The sequence below is a fragment of the Canis aureus genome, chromosome 30 (assembly GCF_053574225.1).
Source record: "Canis aureus isolate CA01 chromosome 30, VMU_Caureus_v.1.0, whole genome shotgun sequence".
Classification (NCBI taxonomy): domain Eukaryota; kingdom Metazoa; phylum Chordata; class Mammalia; order Carnivora; family Canidae; genus Canis; species Canis aureus.
The window spans coordinates 32,654,356-32,675,198 of NC_135640.1; the positions used below are offsets into that span (position 1 = coordinate 32,654,356).

A 20,843-nucleotide genomic window follows, 5' to 3' on the forward strand; every position below is an offset into this window, starting at 1 on the left:
TATTTTGTTAGATTTATATCTAGGTTTTTAATTTGGGGGTGCTAATGTTAATGGTACTGTGCTTGTAATTTCAAATTTCAATTGTTCATTGTTGTAAATAGGAAAGCAATTGACTTTTGCATATTATGTTAGTATCCTACAACCTCCTATAATCACTTATTACTCTCAGGAGGGTTTTTGTTTCAGGGTTTTGTTTTATTTTGTTTTGTTTGTTTGTTTGGTCAGTTCTTTGCAATCTTCTACATAACCATGCCACCTGTAGACAAAGACAGTTTTAGGGGCACCTGGGTGGCTCAGTGGTTGAGCGTCTGCCTTTAGCTCAGATGGTGATCCTGGGGTCCCGGGATCAAGTCCCATATTGGGGTCTCCACAGGGAACCTGCTTCTCCCTCTGCCTCTGCCTCTCTGTGTCTCTCATGAATAAATAAATAAAATCTTTTTTTAAAAAGACAGTTTTATTTCTCCCTTCCCAACCTGTACACCTTCTACTACCTTATTCATAGGACTTCTAGTGCAATGTTGAATAGGAGGGAGGAGAGAAGACATCCTTGCCTTGCTCCTGATCATGGGAGAATGCATCCAGTTTTTATAATATCAGCTATAGGGTTTTCAGTAGATACTCTTTATCAAGTTAGGGAGTGTCCCCTTTACTCCGAGTTTGTTAAGAGTTTTTGTCAGGAATGAATTTTGGATTTTGTTAAATGCTTTCTCTGCACCTATTGATATATTCACATGATTGTTCTTCTTTAGCCTGTTGATATGATTGAATATATTAATTGATTTTTGAAGTTTGGACAAGCGTTGCATAACTAGAGTAAATCTCACTTGGTCATAGTCTATTATTCTTTTTATACGTGGTTGGATTTGTTTTGCTAATATTCTGTTGAGAACTTGTACTTCTATCTTCGTGAGAGTTATCGGTCTGCAGCTTTCTGGTCGTGCATTGTCTTTATCTAGCTTTAGTATTAGGGTAATGCTGGCTTCACAGAATCTGTTAGGAAATATTCCTTCTACTTCACTCCTCTAGAAGAGATCATAGAAAATTGTTATCATTTCTTCCTTAAATATTTGGTCCTGCAAGACTTCTCTCACTTCAGATACCTGTCATAAGTATTGGGTCCCTAGTTTACCCACACTTCTCTCTGACTTGACTACAAAGTCAGGGGTTTCCATGACCTCAGGTTTGATAATTTGCTAAAATGACTCCCAGGACTCCCTAAAGTCCTTTTACTAGTACCAGTTTATTACAAAGGCTACAACTTAGGAACAACCAAAGAGGAGAGATGCATAGGACAAGGTACAGGTAGGTGGGGCATAGAACTTCCATGCCCTCTGCAAGTGGTTCACCCTGCCAGTTCCTTGATGCTACCAACCCAGAAGCTCTCCAAAACCTGCCATCAATGGGCTTCCGTGGAGATTTCATCATGTAGGAATGATTGATTATTAACTCAATCTCCAGCTCCTCTCCCTGCTCCAGAGGTTGGGGGATGAGTTGAAAGTTCCAGACTTCAGTTATTATAAGGTTTAGTCTTTGTGGTGACCCACCTTGAAACTATCTGGGGTGTCCCAAGTATCACCTCGCTGAAACAAACATGTTCCTTTCACCCTTACCACACAGGAAACTACAAGGGACTTAGGAGCTTGGTATCAGGAACTGGGGACAAAGACCAAATATCTCTCTATAATACAGAACCCTTACTATATCAATCATACTACTTCTAAATTCCTAGTCTTATCATTCCCAATTCTCTACCACATCTTTGCCTATTCTCAAGCTTACTTTGCCTTTTCAGATCTTGTTTTTTTTTCCCTGCCTTTTAGTATGCCTTGTCTTTTTCTGTTGAAAGCCAGACATGATGTATCTGATAACAAGCGCTGAGCTAAATAATCCTTTAGCATGAGATGCTATGTTTACCTGGCCAAGAGGATGTGTCTAACATTTGCTGTACCTGCACATGTCAGAGGTTTCAATTTTGTCTAGTGTCCTCATTTTATTTCCCTTGTGGTTTTGGGGTTTCCCTAAAAGCTCCTTCTTAAATAGACTTGTAATCTACTGTTTTTATCATAGAGTCCTGGGGATGTGGCGGTAAAGAACTGTGAAGGGGAAACATTCTATAATCTTATTAAATCTCAGGGCTTGGTCTTCTTTTTGATGGGCCTGAGACTGGGCTGTGACCTTCAGAGGGGTTCCTTGATCCCACCTCCCCCTCATTTTTTCTCCCCTTATGATAGACAAGAAGGCTCAAGGGGGCTAAGCTGTCTAATTGCCCTTGAGCTGAGTCGGATTAGGTTCAGGAGAATGTCTCTCTTCCCCACGCCTGAGTGGCTCACTGGTTGAGCATCTGCCTTTGGCTCAGGTGGTGATCCTGGGGTCCTGGGATCGAGTCCTGCATCAGGGATCCTGCTTCTCCCTTTGCCTATGTCTCTGCCTCTCTCTCTCTATGTCTCTTATGAATAAATTTTTAAAAAATATTTTTTAAAAAAACAAGATAATGAGGGACTCTCTATCTTCCCTCTCTACCTACCTTGAACACCTTGATGGGTGGGGGACTGGGGTAACAAGAACAGGGAGGGAAAGACCCACAGACACAGAGGCGGGAAGCGAATTTACAGTATTTGTAAAGGCCTGCTGGAACAAGCCTTTTTTTTTTTTTTTAAGATTTTATTTATTTATTCATGAGAGACACAGAGAGAGAGAGGCAGAGACACAGGCAGAGGGAGAAGCAGGCTCCATGCAGAGAGCCCGACGTGGGACTCGATCCTGTGTGTTCAGGATCACACTCTGGGCCAAAGGCAGGTGCCAAACGGCTGGGCCACCCAGGCGTCCCATATCAAGCCTTTACGGCTGGATGGTGGCTATTTTTATTCCTGTTTTATTGATTGGAGAATTCGGATCCGAGCGGTTTACATAACTGCTAAGTGGGGGGCCCGGGAGAGAACCCATTCGCTCATTCATTCATTCAGCGCATGTTTATCGAGTGCATAAAGGGCTGCTCTGCGCTGAGGATCCCAGGTAAACAGAGCCCCAGCCCCGGGTCCCCGCCCCCGCTGAGCTCCGGGGTCGGGGTGTTCCGGAGGGGGGTGCGGGGCTGTGGTAGGAGCCCGGTCGGTAAACGTCAATAGAGGAACCCGTCGGGTGCTCCGCCCCCCGCCGGCGACCCGGGCGTCCGCGAGCTGCCCGAGGCCGCGCTCCGAGCGCGCAGGTCCGCAGACGGTCGCCGCCCCCGGGGAAGGCAGCCCCGCCGAGCGACCTCGGCGTCCCCCCGCGGAGCCCCGGCCGCCCCCGGCCCCGCGCCCGCCACAGCCCCGGGGCCGCCCGCAGCGCGCATCCGGGCCGCCGGCGCCCGAGCCCGAGCCGCAGCCGGAGCCGGAGCCGGAGCCGCAGCGGGAGCCGCAGCCGGAGGGGCGGGGGCGCCGGCGGCAGCGGGGGCCCGGAGGCCCGCACCCCTGCGGGGAGCCGCGAGCCCACCCTGCCGAGGTAAAGGGGCGGGCGGGGGCGGGGGGGCCGCTGGCGCGCCAGACCCCGCGGCGATCGCCGCCTCCCTCCCCGCGGCCGCTTCCCGGAATCGCTCGCTGGCTCCCGGCCTCTCCGCGCTCCGCCTCCGCCCCCGCCTCCGCCCGCGCTGCTGCCTGCCCGCGGCGCCCCCGCCCCCCGCCCCTCCCCGCTGCACCCCCCGCCCCTCACCCCCATGCCCCCCGCCCCTCCCCGCTGCACCCCCCGCCCCTCACCCCCATGCCCCCCGCCCCTCCCCGCTGCACCCCCCGCCCCTCACCCCCATGCCCCCCGCCCCTCCCCGCTGCACCCCCCTCCTCCCCTCCCTGCGCCCCCCGCCCCTCCCCGCTGCACCCCCCGGTCCTCCCCGCTGCACCCCCCGCCCCTCACCCCCGCGTCCCCCGCCTCTCCTCCCTGCGCCCCCCGCCCCTTCCCCGCTGCACCCCCCGCTCCTCCCCGCTGCACCCCCCCGCCTCTCCTGCTGTATCCCCCGCCCCTCCCCGCTGCACCCCCCCCCCCCGCCTCTTCTGCTGTATCCCCCGCCTCTCCCCACTGTATCCCCCGCCCCTTCCCCGCTGCACCCCAGCCCCTCCCCGCTGCACCCTCCGCCCCTCCCCGCCCCTCCCCGCTGCACCCCCGCCCCTCCCCACTGCACCCCCCCGCCTCTCCTGCTGTATCCCCCGCCTCTCCCCACTGTATCCCCCCGCCCCTCTCCACTGTATCCCCCGCCCCTCCCCACTGCACCCTCCCACCTCTCCTGCTGTATCCCCCGCCCCTCCCCGCTGCACCCCCCCGCCTGTCCTCCCTGCGCCCCCCGCCCCTCCCCGCTGCACCCCCGCCCCTCCCCGCTGCACCCTCTCCCACCCGACCCGACCCACCCCCAGCCGGGCGGGTCGGCTGGGCATCCGCCGCGCTCCTCCGCGCGCTCGGCTCCCCGCCGCTCCCGGGAGCCCTGGGTCTTTGCACCGTGCCCCGCGCCCCCCGCCCCCGTCCCCGCCCCGCTCCCTCCGAGGATGCTCGGGACCCCCGGGGCACTGGGGGCGGCGAGACGTGAGCCCTGGAGCCGTGCGAGGGTCCTGTGCCTCGGAATCCACTGGGCCTTGCGAACCTGGGGTGCCCCGTCTCTGGGGCCTCGGTCCGGTCCGCGGCCGCCCCCGCGAGGACACCCGGCGGGAGCCGGTCACCGAGGGGCGACGGGGCCTTGGGGGCCCCGAGGTCCTCCCAGACCCCCCAGCCCCTGCTTGGAAGCTGGGTTCGGGAGGAGGGCGGGAGACGGGGATGTGGGGAACCGGGTGCGAGTGGATGCTGGAGTTTCAACCCCGGGGAATTCAGCTAGTGGTGAGCGCGACCTTATTGAGCAACTCTAGATATCTCGCCTCGTTTTTAAAATTCTTGTAATATTTGTTTGGTTTCCTTGCTTTTGTTTGAGAAGAGGTCTTTTATAAACAGGCCGGAGGGGTCACATCTGCGTCTGTTGAGCAGGGGGGTGCGGAGGGGGGCTCAGGGACTCTGCACGGGTCCACGCTCCCCGGGGGTCCTACTACCTGACCCCGGGGACTGAGACCTCAGGTCGTCCCCTGTCGCACACCTTGGCAAGGTTTCTGAGTCACCTCCCTCCTCCCGCTTGCCTTTCGGGTTTGGGGACAAAAGGATGGAAGCAGAGGCCACACCAAAATGTGCCCTGAACACTGAGGGGGGCACTGGAAGGGATGAACACTGGGTGTTATACTCTAAGTTGGGAAATTGAACTCCAATTAAAAAAAAAAAAAATACATAAAAAGAAAAAGAAATGGCCAAAAAACCCCAAAAAACAAACAAAAAAACCCCAAAAACCAAAATGTGCCCTGAAGAAAACATCTTTTCAACTTCCCTAGCAGTATGGGCTTCGTTGATAAGATTTGACCTGTTAGTTCCAGGAAACAGTTTGAACTTTTTAAGTTCTAACAGTTCACCAGCTGGCTTTCCATTTTAAAACATCAAAAATCTGCCGGGCTTTTTTATTCCTACCTGAGTTTCCTCTAAAGTTCCTCGTGTATTTATTTAAAAGTTAAAGAAAAAATCTCCCTGAAATTTGGTTCCTGTGATTTTTTGACAAATGGTAATTTGTCTAAAAAAAAAAAAAAAATCAGAACCCCAGCCCCAGAGATAGTCTTGGAAGTGAAACTATTAAAATATACGTTTCATCTCTCCCACTTGCACACAGCGCTACTGAACTCATTTTTCTGTTCTATTTATAAATATTCAAACTGTTGAACAGTCAATGGCATATAATCTTCTTTGACTATCAGCCATCTTATCTTAGAAAAACTAAAATGCCACTGAGTGTAAGATGCACTTTTTCATGTAAAATTTTTAGGAAGTACTAAAACACACACATTCTGATTTCAAAGATGTTTGGATGTAAGAAAGAAACGTGCATTTTTTAAAAATTTTTTTGAAACGTGCATTTTATAAAGTGTAAAATGTCATCTGAGCAGAAGCAGAGCTTGACAGTACTTTGCCTGAGGATGCTGCATTCATTCTGAGAGTGAAGCTGCTTGGTGTGCGATTCTAGGAGAATAAAGGAAAAGGTGTTAGTTGGGAGAGCAGGTAGGCCGAAGTGTCCTGGGAAGTCCAGAAAAGAAGAAAAAAGTGAGAGACAGGGAGGGGTTGAGAGCCACTGAACATTTTCTCTGGAGCCAGCAGGAAAATGAGGATGCTTGGTTTCCCCGTAAGCCAGAGTCCACGGGAGAGATAGTCTTAAGCATTGTTTGTGTTCTTGTTTTAATTCTGAGGGCTTTATATGTATATATAGTTAAAATTTGGGGTGCCTGGGTGGCTTAGTAGGTTGAGCCCTCTTGGTTTGGGCTCAGGTCTGGACCTTACGGTTGTGGGATTGAGGCCCCCATGGGGCCCTGAGCTCAGCACAGAGTTGGCTTGGGATTCTCTCCCTCTCCCTCCCCCTCCTCTCAAATAAATAAATAAATAAAACCTTTAAATGTATTTACAATTTGAGTATGCCTGACCACCAGAAACTATACTGGCGAATCAACAACAATCTTAAAAAGACTCCCTAATAGACAGGAAAGAAGAAAACAGGGCCTTAGCATACTTGACTTTTTCCTTTTCTGGCAAAGGGGCAGTAGTCAGAGGCCGTGAGATGGGGAAAGTCAGCTGGGTGAGTGGGAGCTGGGAAAGCCACTGCCAGGATCAGGAGAGCCATCCGCAGGCCCAGTGGTTGACCTTGCCTCACCTCTCCACTAGTCAGTGCACCTGCGTGCAGAGCGTGTACCAAATCTTCCAGGAGAAAGCAGGGCCCCAGTATCCTGACATCTGTCTCTACCTTGACTGAGCACCCCATCCCAGAGCCAGTCCTTCAGGCTCAAGAAACTGCTCAGTCTTTACAGAACAAACTGGAAAGTCAGGGTTAAGGAGGTTAAGATTTCACTCCACTATATCATAATAACAGATGACAAAGCCATCCAAGTACCAGCGAGGTGACTGGAAGTGATGGGGGGGGAGGAAGGAAGGGAGATAACGACATGGTTTGCAAAGGAGTCTTACTTAAAAAATAATATTACAGGGCACCTGAGTGGCTCAGTGGTTGAGCATCTACCTTTGGCTCAGGTCATGATCCTGGGGTCCTGGATTTGAGTTCCACATCGGGCTCCCTATGGGGAGCCTGCTTCTCCCTCTGCCTCTGTCTCTGCCTCTCAGTGTCTCTCATGAATAAATACATAAAATCTTTAAAAAATAAACATAAAAATAAAAAATAATGTTATTCCTAGATTAGAAGAAAACTTCTTCCAATGGCCTTATATCCTACAACTTGATAAAAATAGGAATTCAATTGGATAAGCTCAAAGATGAGGATATTTTGAATTGGGATGGAACAGGAGATTGTAGACTTAAGGGAATAAATTGACTGCCATGGAAACATAACCTCAGAAGAAGTAAGAAGAAGGAAAAGAATAGATACTGCTGAAAATAAAAGCTTTTTTTAAAAAGGAAAGGTTTGATTCAGGCCCAGTGAACGTAAATGAAAAAGAAAGACAAGTCAATTAGGAAGAATCTGACGTGGAAGGTAAAGAACGATCAAGCATTAGGATAATTGGGATCCCTGATGTGCAGAAATGACAAATGGGACAGAACATGCAAGTAAAGGTAAAAGAGAAGAAATTTTCTTGAAATGAAGAAAAAAATGGTCTATAGGCCCAAAGAAGTTTTTCCAGGAAATTTTCATATGGGAAAGCTCAGCATCAAGATAACTTAAATGATTTACATTTTTTTTTTTCAAGAGAAGACTTATTTAGGAATCCAAGAAGAAAAAGTAAACAAAAGAGGGACAAACCAGACCAGGACAGCCTCAGACTCCCTAGTGCTAAATGCCAGAGGATGGAGGTTCCCAGAAGTGTTCTAAGTGGAGGATACTGTCCCCAGAAGGGTGTTTTATTCAGCTAAGATGTCATTTGAGGTAAGAGTCAACAGGCAGGCCTTCTCAAATATGAACGAGCCAAGGGAATTCAACACTCAGTGAGCCCTCTTTGGGAAAAACTGCTGGTTTGGAAAAATTCAGCAAATTAGCAAATTAAGAGATAAATCAAAATAAAGAACCCAAGCATACCATAGAGAACTCATGCTCAAAAGGAGCATTAGTAAGTGTTTATATGAATGTAGAATTAATACTGGACAGCTTTGGAAATTGTAGGTAGAATAAAATGTGATTGTTACATCAACCTAGACACAAAAATCAATAAACCAAAAAAAAAAAAAAAAAAGACGTAGGGAGGAAGATGGGAGGGAAAGGAGAGTAGTAAAATTCTCATCTTTGAAAGTATGGATCAATAAATATGGTTTAATAGTAAAAGGTGCTGTGAACATATAATACCCCAACTTTCTGATGTCTCTGTCACCTTTTCTTTGAAACATTATGAAGATATTTTAGGAACTTATTCTTATCTAAAGAGAAGAAGAATTCTAATTCCAACAATTCCTTCATCTTTTGAGTTTTCTTTCCCAAGTATAGTTAAATTTAGACAGAAATGGTCTGCATGTGTGTTAGGAAGGCCCTAAATACACATGCATAGAAAGATCTCTGGGATTATGTCCACCTAATGTTAATGATGGAAATACCTGGATGCTGGAATTTGCACTGTTACACATTTTTAATTTTTTTAATGAGCACACAAGAGAAGTTCTACAGGAATAAGAAAGCCATTTGAAAACTCAACTAGAAACAAACATGCCAAGATGTTAAAATAACAATGGTTGGTCTTGGGTGGTAGAAATAAGGATGATTGTTACTTTCTTCTTTCTATTTTGGGGGGTTTTCCCCCCTAATTTTTAGGGGAAAATATACGTAATTGTATTTGTGTAGGATTTCTAAGTCCAGTCCGTTCATTACTCATTGACTACCAATGTTATGCCGGGTGTCAGGCCAGATAGAAGAGACCCTAATGTTCTCCACCAGGAGCCTGGGAAGCCTCAAACTCCTTGAGGGTTGGCCATCTGTCCATCTGTTGGAGGAGTTGGAATTCAGAGAAGAATCATTTCACTTTCTAGTGTCTACTTGAGCAGGGCCCTGAAAGGCAGCAGGGTTGGCTGAGGTGTCAGAGGTGAGGGTTGCTCCAGGAGCAGTGGAACAGGGAGCCAGGGTAGGGTGAGGGGCACCTAGAGAGCCAGAGCAGGGTGAGAGGCACCCAGAGCTGGGCACCTGTGTGGAGCAGTGACTCCTGGGAAGACCAGGAAGGCTGAAAACAGCCTTGAATTCAATCCAAGGTGCAGGATGACTTGTCAGGTGACAGGGAGCTGCGGACTGGGCTGGCCGCAGAATGTTCTGGTCCCAGAGCAAAAGGAAGATGCAGGGTTTGCGTGTCTATAGAGCAAGAAGTTTAGGGAAGGCCCTAAACTATAAAGCTTTTTCTTTTCTTCCATTGTCTCTGTCTCCCAACTTGTCACTTTCATTTTTACAGTGTAACCTCACCCCAAGTAAAAAAATAAAATTTTACATAATTAGCAGGCATTTCCCCATTCTACTTTCTGCTGTGCAAAGCCAGATCTAAGAGCATTTAATTCGTATGGGGAATCACCAGATTACATAACTGGCATCTCACAGCACATTTTAAGAGGGTACCTCGAACTAACCAGAAGAAGCAAACTTAGGCCAGACTTGGGGAGGAGGAAAGAGGTCCCTCCAGGCATGCCCCTGCCCCAGAGGCATTCGCTCATGCCCCAGGGTTACTGTCAGGGCCAGCACAGCTCTCTGCAGCTGCCCGATGCCACTCCACCCCTTGCGACTCTGGGCACACATGTACTTGGGACCTAAGGGAGCTGGGATCCCCCATCTTGCTAGCCGCCCTGTACCCCAGCCTGGGTTGGGCTCATCCAGCCCAGAATCCCTCCTTCCCAAGGACCTGCTGTCTCTCAACCCCAATATCCAAAGGTCTTTATTGTTTTTTTAAGATTTTATTTATTCGTTCATGAGAGACCCAGAGAGAGATGCAGAGACATAGGCAGAGGGAGAAGCAGGCTCCCCACAGGAAGCCCAATGTAGGACTCGATCCCAGGACCCCAGGATTATGACCTGAGCCAAAGGCAGACGCTCAACCACTAAGCCACCCAGGTGTCCCATCCAAAGGCCTTTAAACCTCTGCATGTGCTAGGTACCTGGGTCAAGGCTGACCTGGATGCTCATCCTCACCAGTCCAGCTAGCTGCCCCCCTGGGTGAGGCCAGCCTGGAACACGGGCAACGTTCACCCTGCCAGGCCCCCATCCTGCCTGCTTCCCCCCCAGGAGGGCATCAATACAACATGGCACTTTCCAGCCATGTGACCCAGCTGGTACCCCACTCAGAGGATATCAGCAGTTCCCATTGTAGAGAGAGAGGCCAGACAGGGCCTGGGACCCCATCCCATGGGGGAAGGAGGGCAAGACCGAGTGTGAGCTGAGGCTCCAAGCTCACCATGGATCCCTCTGTCTCATCAGACTTCGTCAACAAAACACAAGTTCAAAAATAAGATCATTAGGAATTTCAAGCCAGCCACAGGAAGGCAGCAAACCAAGCACGGAACCCTTCTGCCTACAGGACCCAGGAGGGGAAGTGAGGGAAGAGTTAACAGAGATAAGAGTGACCACAGCTATGCCTTAGGGAGGTTGATCTGTAGTCAGGGTGAGTTCTCAGGCGCTTCATTAACGATTCCAGGCAGGATGCCAAGACAGGAAATTAGATCTTCTAAACAAGCAGGAATCTAGTTACTAGACATTGGGTTGGAAGTGGAGTACAGGTCCTCAAGAGCAAAGAGGAGAAGACACATTCCCCTGGCTCACAGGGGGTGAGTGACTTACAATTGTGTAACTGCGTGTGTGTGTGTGTGTGTGTGTGTGCGCGCACATGTGCCTCTCAGCCACTGAAGAAATGAAGTGTTCCACAGATGAGAGCAAAGGTGAAGATGTGCCACCATCAGGAAAGGACAGAGGGGTGAGAGGCCACAGGGCAGATGTTCAAGTGCAAGGGGGTGCCACCCCCATGTGGCATTCTGCACTCCAGATGCGCCCACAACCGTGCAGGCCGCCTGCCGGGGAGTAATGGTGGGAGATGACCTCACACGTCGCAAAGAGCTCTGGAGATGTTCTCAATGGGCACAGAATTGTGGCATAAGTTGTAGGCAGAGGTGCCTGGATAGCTCAGGGGTGGTGGAGTCTTCAGCAGGGTTGGCAGTTTTAACCTGGAATCCCTTGGATTCTCTAGGAGGGCACCCTGGTGGGACCTGTTGCCCTCATAATCAAGAGGACTTTTTTTTTTAATTAATTAATTTATTTGACGGACTTTTTAAAATTAATTTATTTATTTGACGGAGAGAGAAAGAGTGCACAAGCAGGGAAAGGGAGAAGGAAAAGCAGGCCCCATGCAGAGCAGGGAACCAGACACGGCGCTCGATCCCAGGACCCCGGGATCATGACCTGAGCGGAAGGCAGACGTGCAACCACTGAGCCCTCTAGACGCCCCCCAAGAGGACTTTTTCATTTGTTTTGAGCTTGAACTAAAGTCTGCTACTTTGTGGCCTTTTTTCAGTCTCAACTTGGGGCCTGAGGCAGCTACAGTGTTGGGGAGTACAAAACACCCAGAACCTATAACTGTACCACTGACAGAAGCCCTGAGGCATAAAATTCAGGAAGAATTTCTCAGCTTGGAGTGAGGAATGTTCCTGACTGTGACTCAAAATGCAGATGCCAAGAAAGAAAAAAGCTTTAAAACTGAAAACATACACCTCAGAAACTCATGGGTGAGATTTTTTTTTTTTTAATGCCAGCATGAGCAAATCAAAGGGCAAGTTGACAACAGAGGAGAAAATGAAGTGATTTGTATCACAGACCAAGGGCCAGGTTCCCTCATACTTAAAAGAGTTCCTACAAACAAACCAATAAGAAAACAGGCTACAACTCAGTAGAAAGATGAACAAAGGAACACACAGTTGACAAAAAAAGGAAATACAAGTAGCTCTTACATGTATGAAAAGGTAGACAAGTCAGAACAGAGAGATAGAAGTGTGTGTGAGTGGGGAAAAAATTGGTTTTTATTTACGAATTTGGTTTTCCAAAGTCCAAGAGTGGGATGTCTGGGTGGCTCAGTCAGCGAAACGTCTGCCTTGGGCTCTGGTCATGATCCCCGGGTCCCGGGATCGAGTCCCTGTAGGGATCCTGCTTCTCCCTCTGCCTGTGTCTCTGCCTCTCTCTGTGTCTCTCATGAATAACAAAAATAAAATCTTTTAAAAAGAATAATAATTACCTGCTTCAGCATCTGGATCACCTCATACTGATTTCCTTTCAGATGTGATAGTAAAGAGAAGACTTAATAACCAAGATGGTTTGGAACCAGAATGCTTCCCTGGTGAGACCACAGAACCTGTATCTCGTGGGTAAGTGTTACTTTTGCCTGAGCTCTTGTAGGAGCAAGCCAGCCACATCACCATCCCCCAGAGCCCTGTCGGGGAGTAGCAAATGGATTTCCCTGACCGGGGCCCAGCATCAGCCTGTCCAAGGCCAAGAGCTAAATGGATCGTAGATAGGAAGCCTGGACGGATGGTCTGGTTTCTGCCCTACTCTTCATTTTAAGAAGACAAACAAATACCCAAGAATGACTCGGTGATGATGGAGAGTATCCTCCTAAGCACTGTGAGGAGCTAATTTCTCTTAATGCCCTCATCCTAATCCAGGGAGGAGTTTCTCATCCTACTCCCAAACTTAGGAAGAGGCCAAGCCCCTTCCCTCCTAGCACATCACCAGACTGAAAAGTCATCCCTGAACATCGGTTTCTGTGATTCATTTATTCCTGACTTTTTTCTGCAGTCCTATTCCACTCTTTCTCTACGTTTCTTTTGATTCTATTTCACTGTCACTGTGTCATCTGTTCCATAGCTTATCAGTAGGGGATCCATGAGTGGGACACTTCTCCCTTTATAGAACTGTCCATGCCTGTAACCCCTCCCGTCCCAAGTCACTGTGACATCCAGAAAGCAAAGGAGAGTCCCCAATTCCTGTCACCATTGATTTTCTTCCTACACCACCCCTGACAAATGTCTTTAAAATGTAAACTAACAACCTGTGAAATTCATAGTCTGAGACCTTCTCCAGACAGATGACTGTTTCTCGGGGCGCACGCCCAACCAGTCAGCCCTGTTATTCCACATCAACCCCCAGACAGACCTTATTTTAGATTCACTCGGGTGGAAACCTGTGGACCATGTGCTGCTGATACCAACACCCATCCTCCAAGAACCATTTACTTGAGCATTTTTTAGCACAAGGAAGGAAGTATCGATCCAACATTAAGACGTGGGTACAAAAAAAAAAAATAAAAAAAAAAAGCCAGGCTCAGAGCAAAAATTACAGATTCAGCCTGGAGAGGGTATTTTTGCTTATCTAATATTTTTTTTTTCCTCTTCCCAGTGTGTATCAGCTTCGTGTTTGGTGTGTCATCTGCGTTTCCTGGTAAGAGGTTTTCTTGGCTTGCCTGAATTTTGTGGAAGGGCCAGACTATTGGGGTGACCATTCAGAAGTGTAAAATGTGGGGAATTTGATTTTTGATTGCAGAACTGTTGCCCATTTTGTTTGAATCCTTTTTCTTAGATTTTCTCAAATACTCTCCTTTTTCTCTGTCAATGGAGCCAAAATCAGCCAAATTTTCATATTTCTCTCTCAGAACTCTTAGAAGAAATTACCACCCCCCCCCCAAAAAAAAGAAATAAATTAATTAAAATGACACCAGAAGTCATTTTAGAACTCATTAAAAGGGACACCTGGGTGGTTCAGTGGTTGAGCGTCTGCCTTTGGCTCGGGTTGCAATTCTGGGGTCCTGGGATGGAGTCTGGTATCAGGCTCCCTGCTCAGCGGGGAGCCTGCTTCCCCCTTTCCCTCTGCCTACTTGTGTCTCTATCTCTATCTCTATCTCTCTGTCACATAAATAAGATCTTTTTTTAAAAAAAATTTAAAAATAAGACTCCTTAAAAGAATATTCGATTTCAAACCCCTTAATTGAAGAATGAGAAGGCACAGATTATGTCAAACAGAAAATAATCCAGAAATAATTTCCCCTTCATTTGCATTCTTCCACCTGCTGTCTGGTACCTGGTGCCAGACAAAGGAAAATAATTTTTTTGAACCAAACATCTTGCCTGCATCTATAAATCTGTCCACATAATCTCATTCTACATTAACTCCATGTCCAACCTTGTGATGAGGGCAGGAGATGAAGAATTCACAGCCAAGAAGAAAAGTCCTGAGTCTAAATCACAGACAACTTAGAGGATCATAAAAATTGAATTTGGAAAAAAAAAAAGACTTGAACAGGATTTGACAGGTAGAGCTTTCGAGTCTCACTTGCCACCAGCTTCCCAGCTACGTAACATTGTATAACTCAAGTGCTCAGTGTCATATGGTCTGCAGAATGGGTCTCTCACTAGCACTGACTTCATTTTTTTAAGATTTTATTTATTTATTCATGAAAGATACAGAGAGAGGCAGAGACGTAGGCAGAGGGGGAAGCAGGCTCCCTGTGGGGCGCCCGATGAGGGACTCGATCCCAGGACCCCGGGATCACGACCTGAGCCAAAGGTAGACGCTCAACCACTGAGCCACCCAGGGGCCCCTCACTAGCACTGACTTCAGCATTGTTGCTCTGATTAAATGCCTGGGAAGGGCCAGTCAGGGCATGTGTCATCTGCTCCCTCCTTCCATGACCTGGGAGTAAGTGCACGGGAGGTTCAGAGGAGGGAAAGCAGCCAATGGGCTGAGCTGCTTAGGGAGCCTGCAGGAGGGAGTTGAGAGAATGAGACGGACACGGATCATTTTGATCCAATGAACCACTGAGAGTCCACGATGACTGAGTGAGCCCAGTTCTGTTTCCGCGGTGCTGAGTTCTGTTTCCTAAGCTGGCCTGCCCCTAACGATATGTTGCTCTGTTGCTCGTGAATGATTCTTTGACTTCATTTCTTGTCTCCACTAGAACCACCTCCTTCCTGGGTTTCCAAGACCCCAGGGTTTCTCTGCTGGGCAGGTGGGCTCCAGATCCCAACGAACAGATGGGACGATCTTGGGTTCCAGATTCAGTGTCTCTTTCTTGTCTCCTGTTTCCTTTAGATTTGTCGGATAAATTTTGCACTTTCAAGGTGACTTTTCGAAATTTCCGGCTTATCTTATCATGGGAATTAAAAAACCATTCGGTTGTGCCAGATCGCTATACATTACGGTACACGGTCATAAGGTTGGTTTGACGTCTCACTTTCTTGCTTGCTTAAGTATATTAGCTTTCTATTAATTGGGGAGTGGGGAAGAGTTGTGACCTGACTTGTGCTGGAGCTCCTCTCTTCTCTCCCACTCTCTCTATTCTGAATTCAGAGCTTTAAAAGGCCAAGTCCATTTTGAATTAAATTGGATACTTTAACAAACCTCAGACTGGCTTTGACAAAGCTTGGATTTATAACCATTTCTACGGGTTAAAGCCACCGAAGCAAAATAATCACTGTGTATGGTTTTCACAATTACTCCTCTCACTCAGCTAAGCCTGAACATTTCAAGCGCTATTTTCAAGAGAGAAAGAAATAATAAAAGCGCTGTTTTCTGAGGACAGGATTCCAAAGATCTGGTGACCATATTGATGTTGTGTTCACTTTTCTTTACCCAGGGAGGCATGTGGGCACATCAGAAAGCTGCCTCGTCCAGTCTAGGAGAGGCCCAGGTCCACAGGCTGGGCTTGATTACTGAGCAACCGTGACCTTCGGGCACAGAGCTCAGCTTCTCTGAGCCAAGTGTCCTACTTAGAGGAGGCTGCAAAGATTAATGACATAATGGATGGAGCCCTCAATGGCTTTCTTTTCCCGATGTCTAACATCACCCTTATAAGTTGTTATTTTTATCTAGTTGCCTCTCCAAGTTTCTTTTGTGTGCTGTTTATTTGGCTAAGAGCTGTTACTACTACTGACTGGCTTGGTGGAAGGCCTCTTGTGAGTTTTTCTTGTGACTGCCAAAGTCCTAGTTTCTCTTTGCATTAGGTGGTGATAGGTATCACCCCCCTTACCTTTCTGAAGCTCAAAAAATCAGTGTCTGTGTTGTCCCTACATAGCACAGGCTGACTTAGGACTAGACCCTGTGATCCTCAGCTGGAGAGAGGGCTTCAGGGAGGACGCTCATGATTTTTCTGTAGGGGCAGGGAGATCTGGGGCCTTTACCACAAAAGCGTAAGGTTTGTTCATGCACTTATCCAGCAAATATTTACTGAGCACTGACTGCATGCCAGGGGTCCGACCATAAACCAAAGTCCTTGACCTCTTGGAGCCTAGAATAGATATTCTGAAAGTAGGCAGATATCAATGAACAAATAAAGATATAATGTGGTAGGTGCTGGTAAACAATGTGCAGAAAAATGAAGACAGGCAAGAGGGATTAGGAGAGAAGAGGGTAAGGAATTCCAGTTTAAATAAGGTGGTGAGGGCAGATGACTTGGTATAGTGATATTTGGGCAGAGCTGTAAAGAAATGAAGAAGTTAAAAAGAAATGAAGTTGATCATGCAGTTAGTGGATTCTCGTCACATAAATGCTGAAGTTTTCCTTTTGCCATTTCTTTTCCTTCTAAAGTAGACCAGACCAGGTGAAGATTGTTGAGCACTGTTCAAATACCACAGCATCATCTTGTGACCTAACAGACGTGTGGGAGGTCCTGCCTGAGACCTACTCCATCAGAGTTGATGGATTCAGAGGGAACACAACGCTGGTCCAGTGTAGCAGCTATTTATTCCTGGTAACACACAGTGAGTGGATCTCTGTTTATCATCACCATAATTGTCATCAAGATCATCGTTATTTGCTTTGCCTTGAAATAGGAAGGTCCTCAAAGGTGTCTCAGACTCAGGGCTAGGTGCACCGCTTGGCCCTGCCACTTCCTAGCTCTGGAACTGTGAAGCATTTACATTGCCTCTCTGAGCCTCTGTTTTCTCATCCCAAAAGTGTAATGATAATCTGTACTTGGCAGAGGATTCCTCTCGGCCTGTGTGAGGCAGGCATTCTGGCAGCAATGGCCGTGGCTTTCTACTATATTTCAGAACCCGAGAGGAAGTAGACAGTGAGGTCTTGATGGCCTGAATCTGAGCTGTCGCAACTCTTTGGGTCAGTGTTTTCCTTCATACTGCAACCCCTCCCCTGGATCATAACCCAGTAGCTCTTATCTGTGTGAGTGGGTCTGTCTCTCTCTTCTTTTCCAATGACTGGAGTCAGCTCCCTATGGCACTTGCATTAATAGCTCCAGGGCAGTTGCCAGTGGTCCTCAGCCAGACTCCAGCACTTCTTCAGTGTCCTAATTTGCAACCTATTTCCAAAAGAAAGATTCCATTTCAGCTCCCTGTTAAAGGCTGTGTGGGTGTGCACTCACACATACGTGCTTTAGCAAAGTGATAATGACCAAATCCCACTGCCGCCAACAACTTAGATGTGAGGTTCATTGGAATTGGGTGTGTACATTTAGGTGTGTGTATACATCTACATACCTGTGTGTGTCCAAAAAAGAAAAGAAAGGAAAGCACCACTTCTAGATTATGGTATTCAGACTATTGCAAAAATAGTTAAAGTAAGAATGAGATGTCATTTTTCAAGACCCCATAAATATTAAAACTATCTAGCTACCCAGGTGTAGAGGAAACACAGGGAGTGTGCCACAGTATGGTCTTTCTGAAAGTATTTGGCAGTATGTGTTAAAACCTTAATGTGTGCCTCCTCTAATCTAGAATTCCTCTTTAATAATTCATTCTAAAGAAATAATTGTGGATGAATGTCATGATTTAGCTCCAAGAATGCTCATTGACACAATGATTCTATTCAGAAAATTTAGAGACTATCTAATGTTCAAAACAGCAAATCAATTAAGTTATGGTCCAGCCAGCCACTTAGTGGAATAGAATCGACCATTGAAGAGTCACAGTGAACATCAGGGGTCAGCCAACTTTCCATAAAGGACCAGAAAAGAAATACTTTAGACCTTATGGACCACATATCGTACACTATATCACCTTCTTTAATTGTATTGCCACGCTTCCCAAAATAAAAACCACTCTGAACTGGCAGACCGTGCAGAAATCTAACTCATAGGCCAGTTGGCCAGCCCTCAATAGAGATAAATATGCATTAATGTATTTATGAAATGAGTTAAGTGCAATATATACCATGCAAAACTGTGGGTAAGAATGATTTAATTTAGGGGTGTGTGTGTGTGTGTTGTACACTAGTTCAGCTTATATACGTATGTATATATATTTACATTCGTGCATTAGAGACAAAAGATGGTTAACCACATTCAGGCACAATTTGTTTTCTACTATTTCCACAATGGTTGGGTATTACTATAATATGAAAAGAAGTCATTTTTACTTTCATATTTGGAATACAGCTTGAAAATTGGGAAAGACTGACCTTCATCCCAAAACCTATCCTCCATTTCTCCATTAAGTAATTACACCACTTTTATTGTTCTCAATTTTTCACCAATAAAAATGTATAACCCATGCCTCAACTAGGACCATAGGTAGGTTAAAGAGAAGATAGTTGTCTCCCTGTGAAAATTGATGTGAGAAACAAAGGCAGAAGAGAAATTATTAAATTTCCTTACTCCCTACAGCCCATTGACAAGTCCTTCAAACAGGCAGAGTGATATTCCTCTAGGACATTCCTCTAGTCCCCTCTAGGGGACTGCCTACTTTGCTAAAGGCAAAAGGCAATCTTAGCCCAATCTCCGGGATCCTGGAAGTCTACTTTAACATATGAAAATTCCTTTAGAAATTTCCTTTATCTCTAAACCCCACAAGATATGTGTTGGCAATCATCCCCCAAGTATATGACCCACCAATACACATCTGAAGGGTCTCATGACTAAGGTTTTACTAGACAGTAATAAATGACCTTTTCCCAACAGTAGCTGGCTCCCTCAAGGTCCTGGAAACCTTGCTTCCAAAATTCCTTAGACACACTCTCCCTAACCCCCTCCCAACTTAAGAGTATATCATGGGCCACTCCTCATGACCCCAGTGCAACTCTTTCTGCAAGACAGGGGTCCTGTACCCATGCTTTAATAAAATCACCTGTTTGCACCAAAGAGAGAGAGAGAGGAGATAGTTGTCAAGAAATCAGGTTGTATTACAGCCCTGGAAATACTACTGTTAAACATTGGGATTTGTTTCTGATTTTGTTTTTTAAACAGTGTCTTTGGAACCACCAGAGTTTGATATTGTTGGCTTTACCGACCACATTAATGTCCTAGTGAAATTTCCACCTGTCATTCCCAAGATACTAGGTGGAGGAGTATTAAAGTTTTACTTATCACTCATCATCGAAGAACAGTCAGGGAACATTGTCAAAAAGGTAAGTGGTCAAAACAGTTCTGAGTTGGCAATGAATATATTCGACGCTCTTCTTTTAAAAAAGACATTTGTAGGGGCACCTGTGTGGCTCAGTTGGTTGGGCATCTGCCTTCAGCTCAGCACATGATCCTGGAGTTTTAGATAAACCCTGCATTAGGCTCCCTGATCAGCGGGAAGTCTGCTTCTCCCTCTGCCCCTCCCCCTGCTCATGCCTTCTCTCTCTCTCTCTGTGTCTCTGTCTCTGTCTCTGTCTCTCTCTCTGTGTGTGTCTCTCTCTCTTTCTGTCTCTCTCTCATATAAATAAAATTCCTTTTAAAAAAAAAAAGACATCTGTAATGATTAGAACAATTAAGGCCAAAAGATCTGAGGCAGTGGGTCTGATTTTAGGAAAGAAGTCTTCCTAAGTTCCTTCATTGTGGAAATACATTGACTTAGCCTAGCAGTGTGGTCTTCTTTCAAAGAATAAGTCCCTTGCACAGCATCAGGGGACACACAGGAAAGAGAAAGGAGTGTAGTGTAGATGAAGAGAACAAGCTAATTTCAGCACACACTAGGTGAAATTCCAGAATGCTGGAATGAGTGAAGTGGCCCTGCCATAAGAGCAGCTTACGTTGGCATAGCCCATTGCCAAGTATAAACCTTTGCAAGCAATACCAGCCTGCAAGTTATCAGGGGCAGGCATGGGCTTTTCAGGCAAAGGGCACAGGAAGTCAGAGGTCCTGAGGCTGCAGAGGATCCAGTGGATTTGAGAAGCAGCAGAGAACTGGAATGGAATGACCAAGACAGGAAAATAGAAGGAGGTGAGGTCAGAAAAGCAATGGAGCCCAGATCTGATAGTGCTTTGTGGGTCTGTGTCTTCGGAGTGTCCCGAAGCTGCTGGAGGACCTGAGGCTTTAACAGGGACTCCAGCCCGGTATGTTGAGAATAGAGCATAGGGGCCAAAGGTGGAAATTGGGAGACCAGTTAAGAGGCTATTGTGATGGTAATTACCCAATAGGAAGTAGCAAATTATAGAATTATAATTTTCCCTTTAATATCCACTTGGATTACAATCAACACCCTAATCCTTTGATTAGGAAAAGGGTGCAAAAAATAACAGAAGGGAGAAATGAGCTTATGTAGCTCAGAGACTGTATCAAGTTTCTTTAAATATCACAATCCAGTCACATCTAATTTATATTCAACCCATGAGCTACTAACTCTGTTTGAGATTATTATTTCTAAAATAAGAACGCTGTGCTTATTAGGATATTGACAACACTGTAAGACGAAAATGGTGGTTAATGAGTATCTTCTTCATTAAAGAAAAATAGTCTTGGGGTTAAATTAGACCTAGAAAAAAAGAAGAGGCTACTGTCTGAATCCAGGTGACAGCTGGTGGTGGCTTGGACCACTTGGCAGTAATGAGAAGTGGTCAAACTCTGCATATGTCTTGCAAGTGGAGCTGTTTTTGAATGGATCGGATGTGCAGTGTG

At 46.7% G+C, this 20,843-nt stretch overlaps 1 protein-coding gene across 5 annotated transcripts in view; it reads left to right on the forward strand.

The window, feature by feature from the left end:
- Positions 1-2,871: 2,871 nt before the first annotated feature.
- Positions 2,872-20,843, forward strand: part of IFNAR2 (interferon alpha and beta receptor subunit 2) — a 31,370-nt gene continuing 13,398 nt past the window's right edge. The window contains exons 1-6 of one of the 5 annotated variants that reach the window (XM_077879036.1): positions 2,872-3,012; positions 12,300-12,387; positions 13,418-13,459; positions 15,107-15,230; positions 16,601-16,773; positions 19,209-19,369. In XM_077879036.1, coding sequence (XP_077735162.1) covers positions 12,333-12,387; positions 13,418-13,459; positions 15,107-15,230; positions 16,601-16,773; positions 19,209-19,369 — 555 coding nt within the window. In that variant the 5' untranslated portion in view covers positions 2,872-3,012; positions 12,300-12,332. Of the gene's footprint in view, positions 3,013-3,331; positions 3,478-7,824; positions 7,946-12,299; positions 12,388-13,417; positions 13,460-15,106; positions 15,231-16,600; positions 16,774-19,208; positions 19,370-20,843 lie in introns of those variants that run through there. The other 4 variants (XM_077879038.1, XM_077879039.1, XM_077879035.1 and 1 more) reach the window with 4 other exon arrangements.